This window comes from Notolepis coatsorum (genome assembly GCF_963971535.1).
Source record: "Notolepis coatsorum genome assembly, chromosome: 9".
Lineage (NCBI taxonomy): Eukaryota > Metazoa > Chordata > Actinopteri > Aulopiformes > Paralepididae > Notolepis > Notolepis coatsorum.
In genome coordinates, this window is record NC_140173.1 from 32,358,502 (window position 1) to 32,370,923 (window position 12,422).

The 12,422-nt window shown below is 43.5% G+C and overlaps 1 protein-coding gene across 1 annotated transcript in view; it reads right to left on the reverse strand.

Annotated features, from left to right (window-relative positions):
- The window catches only part of abcg5 (ATP-binding cassette, sub-family G (WHITE), member 5), a gene marked incomplete at both ends in the record, with an annotated part of 92,134 nt that overhangs the window by 1,520 nt on the left and 78,192 nt on the right, over nucleotides 1-12,422 (reverse strand). Inside the window, 2 exons of the mRNA XM_084321821.1 lie at nucleotides 5,007-5,119; nucleotides 7,344-7,455. Of these exons, the coding sequence (XP_084177947.1) occupies nucleotides 5,007-5,119; nucleotides 7,344-7,455 (225 nt within the window). The remainder of the gene's footprint in view (nucleotides 1-5,006; nucleotides 5,120-7,343; nucleotides 7,456-12,422) is intronic.

A 12,422-nucleotide genomic window follows, 5' to 3' on the forward strand; every position in this document is an offset into this window, starting at 1 on the left:
TCGCTCTCGTCACATCAGCAAAATAAATGTTTTCTTTAGTCCACCAAAAATAAATGTTATATCGTCAAAAGCACATTATTGCTATAATCTTAGCCAAAATAAAAACCAATTGAATAAAGGGCCTGGATACAGGTTTGGAAACGGTATTGCTTTGATACTGGATGAAAACGTAAAGGCTCAGGCGGCTGGGTGGCGCAGCGGACATTGCGCTCGTCACCAACGCAAGAGACACTGGTCTCGAATCCGGCTGTCATACTGACTCAATTGGCAGAGTCAGCGGGAGGGAAGTCGATGGGTGGTAATCTGGTCGTTGTAAACAGCGACTCCTACAGGTCGGTCAGGGCGCCTGCACAGCAAAGACAGGAGATGGCGGGGGCAGTGTGAGCCTCCTACACGTTACACCTCGCCAATGAGAGTCCGTGCTGGCCGGTGAAAAGAAGTGGCTGGCTGCCTCCACATGTATCGGAGGGGACATGTGATGGGCTTCTACCCTCCCTACGACCGGCCAGTGGGGGGCACATGCGAGCAACGATCAGGACAGGGGAGGGAGAATTGGCACGAGAGGAAAATTGGGATGGGAGAAAAATCACAGAAAAAAAGGAGGAGAAAAAGTAGGTAAAAAAAAAGAAAACGTAAAGGCTCCCTTCTCCCCCGATTTTGCCCTACACATTTCCAACACGAACACCTGTGTCGATACAAATTGTTGGACCTGTTCTTAGATAATGGTATCATGAGTGTTACAACACTGTTTGTAACATTGTAGCACAGCAACAATCACATTCTGCATCTCACTGGACATTACAACACTGTTTGTAACATTGTAGCACAGCAACAATCACATTCTGCATCTCACTGGACATTACAACACTGTTTGTAACATTGTAGCACAGCAACAATCACATTCTGCATCTCACTGGACATTACAACACTGTTTGTAACATTGTAGCACAGCATCTCACTGGTGCATTTCAACTCAAGTTGGATGGTAGACGCTAGATCCCATGGCCCAGAAGAAAATGTTTACATTTATTTAACCTTTTTAGGTAGTGGGAGTAGTTATGGTTAGGGTTATGGTTAGCGTTAAGGGTAGGCTTATATACAGCCTTTAACTCATTCACGGCCAACCACGACTATAGTCGGGTTATCTTGCCAACCGTTGAGCGCCAGAACCCGAGTATAGTCGAGTTTTCTATCGTTTTCATCGTTTTTTCTTTTATAAATTTTTTTTATTCTATACAGTCTCTCACGGACCTCTGTGTATCATTGGGACTCATTCTGAGACGCAGAGAGTGCAATGCCGGCCGAATCCTGCTAGGTGGCAGTATCGCCCACCCTTTGAAACCTTATTTCACACTGTGTGTTATATTATATATAGTCCGGGCGGAGAATTTGGACTCAGGCAAGTGAATCGCTTCATCCGAGCACTTTGGAACGCATTCAGCACACGTTCAGCATATTTTGTGCCATTTCATGTCAGGGATTTTCAATACTGGAAATTGCCATCAGACAATTGGAATATTCATTTTGGGATACCTCCTAGTAAAGGTAAGGACTATATGACATCAATCCTACTTTGATCCAACAATGATTTCACATCGATCACAACGATCAATGTATGTAGTATTCAAAACGTATGCCGTTGCTGGCGATCAGAGCATCAAAAAACTACCCCCCCCCCCCCCATTGATGCATTCATGATGAAACATAATACCTATTATATACCTTTGATTTTGAAATAGTAACGTGTCCAGGCGAGCAACGCGAATGACTTTAGCTAAATTCACATAGTGCTCCATAACTCAGCTTTCAGGAATTAGCCAGGATCACTCTGAAACTATACAATATTCACCACGAGATAACACGCAAACGTATACATGCAAATATTTACTCTTTTTTACATGTTGGACGAGAGATAGTGACTGTCAAATGAGCCATAGTATTGTCTCCATAGCTATAATATAGAATATAGATATAGCTCTGCAAACATCGTGACGCACAGTGAAAATGCCTATCTTTTAAAGCGTGGCCCTAGGACTACAAGGATGGAGATAATGGCTGGCGCTGAAAGTGTTAAGGTTAAAATGATGACGACTTGCAGCTTTGCAACTTGGCCAAAAAAACGGACTACCCCCCCAATAAAACACAGCAGGCCCAGTCTGATCTGATGTAGCACCAGTTCACCATCAGATGGCCCAGTCTGACCTTCCAGTGACATGTGGGGTCCCCCAAGGAAGCATTTTGGGACCTCAACTGTTTTTAATATATATTAATGACATGAAATCGGCATGCGATTGCAACCTGTTCCTGTTTGCTGACGACTCGGCACTCCTGGTCTCAGACAGGGATAAGTCTAAAGTGGAAAGTGTCCTGAGCAGTGAAATGAAAAAAATCTGCTCCTGGCTCAGTGACAATAAATTGTCTCTACATCTGGGAAAAACAGAGGCCATACTCTTTGGGTCAAACGCCAACCTAAAGAAATCTCAGGGTTTTAAAATTAGAGTAGGTGAAAACATTATTGAGGATAAAGAGGAGGTCACCTACCTGGGCTTTATTTTAAATAACAAACTTTCTAACGAAAAAATGGCACAAAAAGTTATTACTAAGGTCAATCAAAAAACCAAATTTTTATTTAGAATTTCCTCGTTCATAAATAGGAACGCTCTGAGGACCCTAGCTGGAGCCCTCATCCAATGTCACTTTGACTATGCTTGCACTTCATGGTACAGCAACATATCAAAACAAATGAAGACAAAGCTCCAGACCTCCCAAAACAAACTAGTGAGACTCCTGCACAACCTTCACTTTAGGACTCACCTAACGCCAGCCCACTTTAGCAGGCTGGGATGGCTTAGGGTTGAAGAAAGAGTACACCAGCTTAAAATGCTACTGGTTTTTAAAGTACTAAAAGAAACGGTCCCCAAGTACCTAGTCAATTATTTTAATAAAGTAGGAGATGTCCACAAACACGCCACAAGAGGAAGCCCCACGGACCCCGCCGAGAGTCAGGACATGCATGGGGAAAGATGCATTTTTTTACTCGGCTACGGTAATGTGGAATGCCCTGCCAACATTTATAAAACTCCTGAACTCCCCTCTCGGATTTAAATCCGCCCTAAAAACATGGCTCAGCAGCAACTCAAATTGGTCTTAAAATGTTTTTTTTTTATCTCTTTTATCATAACTTGGCTTTTATTTCTTTTATCATGAGTTGCTTTTAAGGGTTTGCGGATTTTCTTTTAACATTAGTTAACTGTATGAGTTGTCAGGTTAGGTGTTTTTATAATTATTTTTTTTTTAGAATGTGTCCTGTCAGTGTACATGTCCATTTGTGTTTCTGTGCCTTTTTATGTTCCATGTATGGACCACAATGGAAACAAGCCTTGGCTTTATTGTGTTTTATCCATTTTTGACCTGCGTTATTGACACTGTTATTGTCTTGTCTTTTAAAATGTTTTTTTTTGTCATACGATTTGTGTCAAAATAAAGTATTCAATTCAATTCAATTCAATCTAATGTAGCACCAGTTCACCATCAGATGGCCCAGTCTGATCTGATGTAGCACCAGTTCACCATCAGATAGCCCAGTCTGATCTAATGTAGCACCAGTTCACCATCAGATGGCCCAGTCTGATCTAATGTAGCACCAGTTCACCATCAGATGGCCCAGTCTGATCTAATGTAGCACCAGTTCACCATCAGATGGCCCAGTCTGATCTGATGTAGCACCAGTTCACCATCAGATGGCCCAGTCTGATCTGATGTAGCACCAGTTCACCATCAGATGGCCCAGTCTGATCTAATGTAGCACCAGTTCACCATCAGATGGCCCAGTCTGATCTGATGTAGCACCAGTTCACCATCAGATGGCCCAGTCTGATCTGATATAGCACCAGTTCACCATCAGATGGCCCAGTCTGATCTAATGTAGCACCAGTTCACCATCACGATCAAAGCCCACATGGGCCGATATTGATTGTCTGCCAATATATCATGCGTTGCTGTGTCACGAGTGACCAGGGGTGTAAAGTACTTGAGTTTATACTTCGTTACAATACTTAAGTACTGTTTTGGGGGATTTGTACTTTACTCAAGTATTATTAGGTTTGTATACTTGTACTTTTACTCAATTACATTTCAGAGAAAAAAAACATACTTTTTACTCCTTACATTTAAAATGCAGACCTACAAAGTACAAATCTCGCAGGTCCAACTATTTTAATTAGTATATTTGTCTCTCTGGCCGAACTAACGTTAACGTTATTAATCCTGTGGCCGCTCTTTATTTAAAAACAGCCAATCAAATCCCCATCAATGGAAAATGAACCCGCCCATACCCATGCTGAGTGGTCCTTGTGCGAGACTAGAAAGCGGGGATCTTTAATTAAACACCTTCTATCAGAATAATAGACAGTTAGAAAAAAAGTTTTGACTTTTGACTTTTTAGTAAAGTAGAAACTTTTAAACTTTTACTCAAGTGTGTTTTTAGCCAGATTTTTTTACTTGAGTACGATTTTGAGACGGTACCCATACTTTCACTTAAAGGGGAACTATTTTACTATTTCTTTCACTATTTGGGCACTTTTACACAATTCCTGTGAGTCTATGGAACACCTCTGTAATATATATATATTTTTTTATTCATTGTTTTGTATTTCTAATCAAGTCCTCAAAAACAGCATTTTTCTACCTCAAGATCTCGAGCTGTTTTGAGCCTGGGCTCCTAAACCACTGCGCAGCGTCGTCTTCGCCTGAACATTAACATGCAGCGGTGTCTTTCTGACATCACATATTAGCACATTTTCAAATGACTCAGTTCAGTGAGAGTGAATATTGTGAGAGGAGAATTGGAAGAATGCGCCAATATGAGAATTTTGAGACATAGATCATATTAATATAAGTTCATATAGCTAGGAAACAATGCTAAACACTCAAAAAGGCCATTTATAAGATAGTTCCCCTTTAAGTATAATTTCTGGGTACTTTTTACGCCCCTGCGTGTGACTCACTGCACGTGAAGTTGAGTCCGTGGAACTCTGTGACGATGAGCAGCTCACAGCCGTACTTCTGGAAGGTCAGGTAGCTGAGCCACTGGAAGATCTCCGGCATCTGCTGGGTGCTCCTGAGGAGGGAGGGAGGCGTGGTTTTTAAACATAGCCTATGTGTGCGAAGACGCTCTCTGATTGGCTAGCCGCGTACAGCGAAGACCCTCTCTGATTGGTTTAGCGCCTGTACTTATACTGTACTTATACTGTACGTAGGGCAGAGCATATATATAGTATCTACTAAATCCTAATGAAACAAGTATAAGCCTATATACTGTTATTCATTAGACACGTAGGCTATATATCAAGACTAGATTACTGCAACAGCATCCTCTACGGCTCACCAAACACTATCCTCAATAAACTCCAATATGTCCAAAACTCTGCTGCCCGCATGCTCACCTCCACCCGTCGCTCTGATCACATCACCCCTGTCCTCCACGACCTCCACTGGCTTCCAATCAAATACAGGATACATTTTAAAATACTACTCATCACATTTAAAGCCCTCAACAACCTTGCCCCTCCCTACCTGTCCGACCTCCTCCACCGTCACACGCCCACCCGTCGCCTTAGGTCTGCAGATGCCAACCTCCTAACACCTCCCACGACCAGGCTCCGGACCTGGGGCGACAGGGCCTTTGCTGCTGCTGCCCCCTCCCTCTGGAATGCCCTCCCCAGCCATATCCGTGATGCAAACACCCTGACATCTTTTAAATCAGCCCTCAAAACTCACCTTTTCAATCTTGCTTTTGACCTCTAATTCTGTCGGTGTTATTTTATTTTTGTCATGTATTATTTTTGTTCTGTTTTCTGTTTTTTGTTTTGCCATAGTTTGTCTCTCCTGCCCATGTAAAGCGTCTTTGAGCACCTGGAAAAGCGCTATATAAAATAGATGTATTATTATTATTATTATTATTATTATTATACTGGCGCACACAAGACTTATGGAATATTAATGCAGTCTATTTCCACACGATTAGCTTTAGTTATTATTTATTTATTTATCCACTGTCATTTCAGTGTTGGTGTATAGGCTATATAGTGTATTTCAATATCAGTTTAATTGATTAATGATATATTCGAAGGAATGCAGGTTTATAGCTATATCAAACAAAGGTCTGTCCCATTGTATACCAATCAATGGGATATATTGCATGTTGACCTGCATTCTTTCAAATGTATAATTAATCATTAAAACAGATATGTAACAAATAAGAAATACAAATTCCACAGAAGGCATTAAATAATAATTATTTTCAATCATTTCACAATAATTACATAATTGTGTTTGAATATCTGAGTAATTAAAGTAATTATACATTTGTCCAAAATAGCTGGTTCAGATATGGTTAATCCAGCTGCCCTGTGATCAGATGAATCCATATTATTTATTTTTCCGACATCAAATGCGTAATTTCTTATCGTACAAATATTGTCATATTTATTTTAATTATGATTAAGTAATTAATTCCAAGGAGGCCTGTAGCGTTGGCATGAAGGAATCACTATGAGAACACAGTCTGTCAAGTTAATAACATTTTCAATTAGTCAATCAATCATAAGTGTGCTCCTCAGCACTCTTAAATCTGCTCTCAGCCACGCTCAAATCTGATCTCAGGAACATTTGGGGAATCGCGCTCCCAGCCCTAATATCTTAAATGGGCAGAAATCTGCTTAACCCTTTCACTGCCACATGACAGAAGGTTAACCCTTTACTATCACACAACCGACGGCGATGCTCCATCATTAGCATCATTAGCTCCGCAGTAAAGGGCTAACCTTCTGTATTGTCACAGTGAAAGGGTTAACCTTCTGTCGTGTGGCAGTGAAAGGGTTAAGAGGACATTTTTGGTCGTAAATCCGTTCGGGAATGAGACCCATTATCTTATTAGATAAAACAGATGTATATATATTATCTTATTAGATAAAACAGATGTATATATATTATCTTATTAGGTAAAACAGATGTATATATATATTATCTTATTAGATCAAACAGATGTATATATATTATCTTATTAGATCAAACAGATGTATATATATTATCTTAGATTAAACAGATGATGTATATATTAGGGCTGGGACTTTATCGCATTCATTTCGATTAATTAACTACAGAAAGAATTAAAAGTTAAACGACGATTGTACAAAATGTAAACAGTACATAATACAAACAACATTCACAGAACAGTGTAAAAATAAAAAACTTTTAAAATCATTTAAAAAAAGATCAGCTATAACAGTTACAGGTATAGTCACACAATGGTCTGTGACAATATAAATCCACCACAAGCTCACCGGAGGAAGCCGGAGCCGACCAAGATGCCGGCGATGTTGATCAGCGCCAGTGCACTGTTCACCATGTTGGGGTCCTGGACCACCCCGAGCAGCACCACCGTCAGCAGCTCGCCTGCAGGAACCACACAAGGAACTCATCCAACTGATGTGTGGGCTGTTTGGGGGGGTGTTCACATGCCTTCGAGCGACACTGTACTTATTGTACTTATTTTATGGCCTATTCTTAACCCTTTCACTGCCACACGACAGAAGGTTAACCCTTTACTATCACACAACCGGACGGTCGCAGTGAAAGGGTTAACCTTCTGTGTATTGTCGCAGTGAAAGGGTTAAGTCTGCACGTTTACATTGCACTACTTTAATTGTCTTCTTTTTTTTATCCATTTTTTCTCCTCTTTCTACTTTTTTCTCCCATCCCAATTACCCGCTGTGCCAATTCTCCCCTCCCCTGTCTTGAACGTTGCTCGCATATGCCCCCCACTGGCCGGTTGTAGGGAGGATAGAAGCCTTGCATCACGTGTCCCCTCCGATACACGAGGAGGCAGCCTGTCACATCTTTTCACCTGCCAGCGCGGACTCTCAGTGGCGAGGTGTAACGTGTGGGAGGCTCACACTACCCCCGCCATTTCCTGTCTCTGCTGTGCAGGCGTCCCCCAACCGACCTGTAGGAGTCGCTGTCCACAACGTCCAGATTACCACCCATCGACTTCCACCCGCTAACTCTGCCAATTGAGCCAGTATGACGGCCGGCCCAAGCCGGAGGCAACGCCGACAGCCGGAGTCGAACCCGGTGTCTCTTGCGTTGGTGATGAGCGTTATGTCCGCTGCGCCACCCATTCTCCTTTAATTGTCTTCTATACCTAATTTATGCATTCTTTTTTATTCTGTCAATTGTGTGCTGATTTTATGCCTATGTTCATTTTATACTAGTTGCTGTGGTGCACTCTAGACCGCGGTCCACGTGTGAAAAGTACAATATAGATAGTTATTCATATTTATTATTGTTATATATTGTAGAAATGTGTGCATTGAAATGTCTCGACGACATTGAAAATGAGGGTGACCTCAATTGTCTTTTCGGGAATAAATAAAGGTCTGAATGAAACTGTTTGTCAACTGGAAGTCCCTCCAAACGGGCTTGTTGTAAATCTTTATAATGGTTTTATGAGCAATTACAATTTACAATTTAGTCATTTAGTTGATGCTTTTATCCAAAGCGACTTGCAGTTTGTGAACAACGTGTCAGCAGGAGGGGTTCCTCTCTGGCAGCTCAGGGTCAGTGCATAGTGGTATAGAGACATATTAGCAAGATAGTAGGGGTGTAACGATGCAACCTCACAACGATTAATTTCGATTACGATTATTCAGGCAACGATTCAATGCATCATGAAATCTCTTCATTTGACCACAATTCGATTCGATTAATTTTCGATACATTTTCTATCAGTTAATTCCCCCAAAAAATTTGAATACACAAATGTGGCTGGGGGAACTGATTCACTCAGCATGAATGGACTATAGGTCAATAAAAACAATACACACAAAAAAAATACATAAAAAAAAACAAATTTATATTTGTTTAATTTAGTTAATTTCGATTATAATCGATTTTAACATATTCAAATCGATGCATTTCGATTAATTGATGCATCGTTACACCCCTACAAGATAGGTAGTAGTATAAGCATAGTAGTAGGGTACATAATTGTAAAAAGACAGTAAATAATAATACATTTCTTTTAATGTTTTAATTTTTTAAAGATATTATTTCAGATTTGTTTCAAGAGGTGTGTTTTTAGTTGACCGCTGAACATTGGCCGGGTTTCAGCTGTCCTGACTGTGGTGGGGACTTCCTTCCACCATTGTGGAGCGAGGAGGACTGAGAACGTTAGGTTATGACTATAACCAAGTTCTGTTAACACTAGTGAACGCTCAGCGTATATACACCGGCTATACCGCAGTACAAGTGTTTCAGTTTTTCAAAAAAGGGTTAACCCAGGCCTACGGGTCGACGAAACATTACTTCGGACCGGGCCCGGCGATACGGGAAGCACAGGGTCACCAGAGGAGGTCAAAGACCACCCCAACAGGCCCCTCTTCGCCATGCGTGAGAGAGGAGCGAAAAAGAATGGAGAACCAACCCCAAGCACACCGTACTTGGTATTCCCAGGCGGTCTCCCAACCAAGTACTAACCAGGACCAACCTGTGTAGCGGCCGAGATCTGACGAGATCGAGCGTGTACAGGTTGGCATGGCCGTAAGCCATTACGACAGTGCTGAGTAAAAAACGTACCCAACCAGGGTCTCCATAGTGCTTAACCCTGTGACACCCGGACCGACCTGGCATTTTTCCCCCTGAAAAAAGCCCAAGTCCCTCAGGGTACCAGAACAGCAGATCTGCATCCCCGGCGGACAACGGGTGCAACTGATCCGGACCAGCGTGACCAGAACCAGTCCCGTGCCCTAACCACGCCGACATGCCTACTCCAGGAGAAGGGGCAGATATGCGTGTTGATCTTAAACATGAAAAGAAGGCGCCACCCAGACGTTCGGGCGAACCGCGCCCGGTGGCCCACCCCCAGGGCGTGAGACCCCTCTACATATGTTCAGATCCATTCCGTCATCATCCCCCAGATATGAACGAGAATCCAATATCGATAACAAAAACCAGGTCGTTGGATTTGGTCGTCGGAAGAGGAAAAAACCTCCATCCCAGTTGCTTTATAAAAACGCCGTTTTAACCTCAAGCAACCAAGGCGTGCTAGTCAGTCGCCTGTTTACAGAACACCCCGAGCTAGCACTATACGTGCGTCGGGACACACCCACATCAATGAACAGGCTATTTAGACCTGTCATTGAATCCCCAAGGCGCCCAGGGGAACGACAAGAGGGGTGTGATACTTCCTAACTCCAACTCTTTTTAGTAGAAAAGAAGGAAGCAACAACAGTATGTATCCCAGTCTACACAGCTGGGGGTAAAATTTTTTCACATTTTTACATCCCACCACCCTCCCATAGGAAGGAGACGGGAATCCCCAGAGAGACTTCCCACGCGAGCTGTACAGATTGAAAAGAATATATTGCACCTTGAGCCATGTAAAAAATTGGATTTAGGGCTCTCCGGGGAGGAGGCACTGAACCCATACACACTCAATAATCGAATTGAATCGAATACATACACAATAGAGTAGGACTCCTTCTTGAGGGTCCACTCACCTTGACAATCTGAGGAGGAGGCTCTGTACTCTGAAGGAGGCTCCCTCACATGGAAGGAGGAGTCCCAACTCACAGAAGGCCCGAATAGGAGCTTGGTGAGGAGGAGCCCTGACCACCCCCCGAAACAGATCCATCACATGGACCTGAACAGCACACGGAAGTCCTACCAACAGAGACGCGCACGGTGACGTACTCTATGGCGGGGGAATTTCTGCGGTGCACACGCCCAATATTCCAGGCCGTGGGACCAGGAACCCCCCCCCCCCCCCCCCCCTCACCCTGTAACGTGCCGAACCGCAACGTGACAGGAACCTTGAAGGACAGGTGGGTTTACCCCTGACCAACAGAAAAAAGGGGAAGGAAATGTTACCAGTTCACCCCTTTACGACCCCACACCCATGATACGATGTAATGACAAAAAGAGAATATGACACAGTCATAGTCAGCTCTATGAAGCGTCTGACAGCTTCACACAGCGCATGAGCTAACCTGCTATCTGATTTTTACTAAGGAAAAAACACAGAATAGAGAGGGCTCTTCAAGAGCCCCGGTACCAAACTTACACATGTGCTTCTGTGGCCAGTCCAACCCAGTTGTAGGTCACATGACACACACAACCCATCATCACCTACAAAAAATGGCAAAAACACTCTACAGAGGAACGCCGTTTTTCATAATGAGAGAATACATAATTCTCGATTAGTATCGGCCACAGGCCTTGCTAAGCACACACGAAAGCGACCAAACAATCTTTTCTTTTAGGAAAATAAAGTTTCTCCAGCAGTTTTAGCACAACCTCAGCAATCAAGCTAAGGGTTACATCGCATCCCTACCACACAGAGACACAATGTAGTGCAACAAGATGTCTGATAGGAGGATGAAGAAGTCCCCAGGGAACCGGGGGGAAACACAATCCTCCTACTTTACCCTTAATACGGCCAGTTAAAACAGGAAAACCTGTTAATATGTGAACACACTGTTCATTGTCATTACAGGCTGAGACAAGAACCATTCTTTACTCATTTGTCACTAAGCATAGCTTTATAGGTTAGTTAACCCCCTTAGTTGTGAGTACACGGTACATATAAACACATATGATGTTTCTCAACACAACAAACCAGATCATTTTCACATCTGAAACAACAACCCGATTTGCATGGAGAAGCTAAATACCTAGTGACAAGACAATTCACACACAACTCGCGTCGTATCCTAAATGTAGTGCAGTAACACTCGTTTTGGAAAACATCGTTATTTACAAAACATTTAGAAGGGAAAAGCCAGAAGCAGTGTACAAGGTCTGGCCAAACCTCGCCTACCCGGAGCGTAGATCAACGAAGTGCAGTCTCAAGGCACCGTAGAAAACACAGCCGTCCTGTGTTGTCGATCTGGGCAGCGTCGCCGCTCCAACCCGTCGCTACGGTCCCCTTTGTTGACGCAGGCTTTGCCGTCCTGGCCCAGGGCAGGTTCGACGAACATCCTCTGTCAAAGATGACGTCGTAGTCAAGAGTGTTTAAAACATGTTATAATCAAAGCACGTTCAACAGAGTAGCATTAAGCTAACGGCCGCTCCAACCGTCGGTCGCTACCGCCCCTGCCCGCGAGACGCCGAGCGAACGGCGCACGCGACCAGAGGGGAGCTTCGAATCCCCCCCCCACCTCTCCCCATGAGGGAGAGGGGAGTTGGGAACCGCGGCGGCGCGCGAGGAGCCGGAGCCACCCCGCGCTGGGCCTTGGCCGATAGCAGCAAGCTAACGTTTCCTAGTGATCACAGCAGGCTAGCGCCGCAGCTAACAGCTGACTGGCTAACAGTAGGCCCAACCTAGGTAGGCCACGCAGTGATCACAGCAGGCTAGCGCCGCA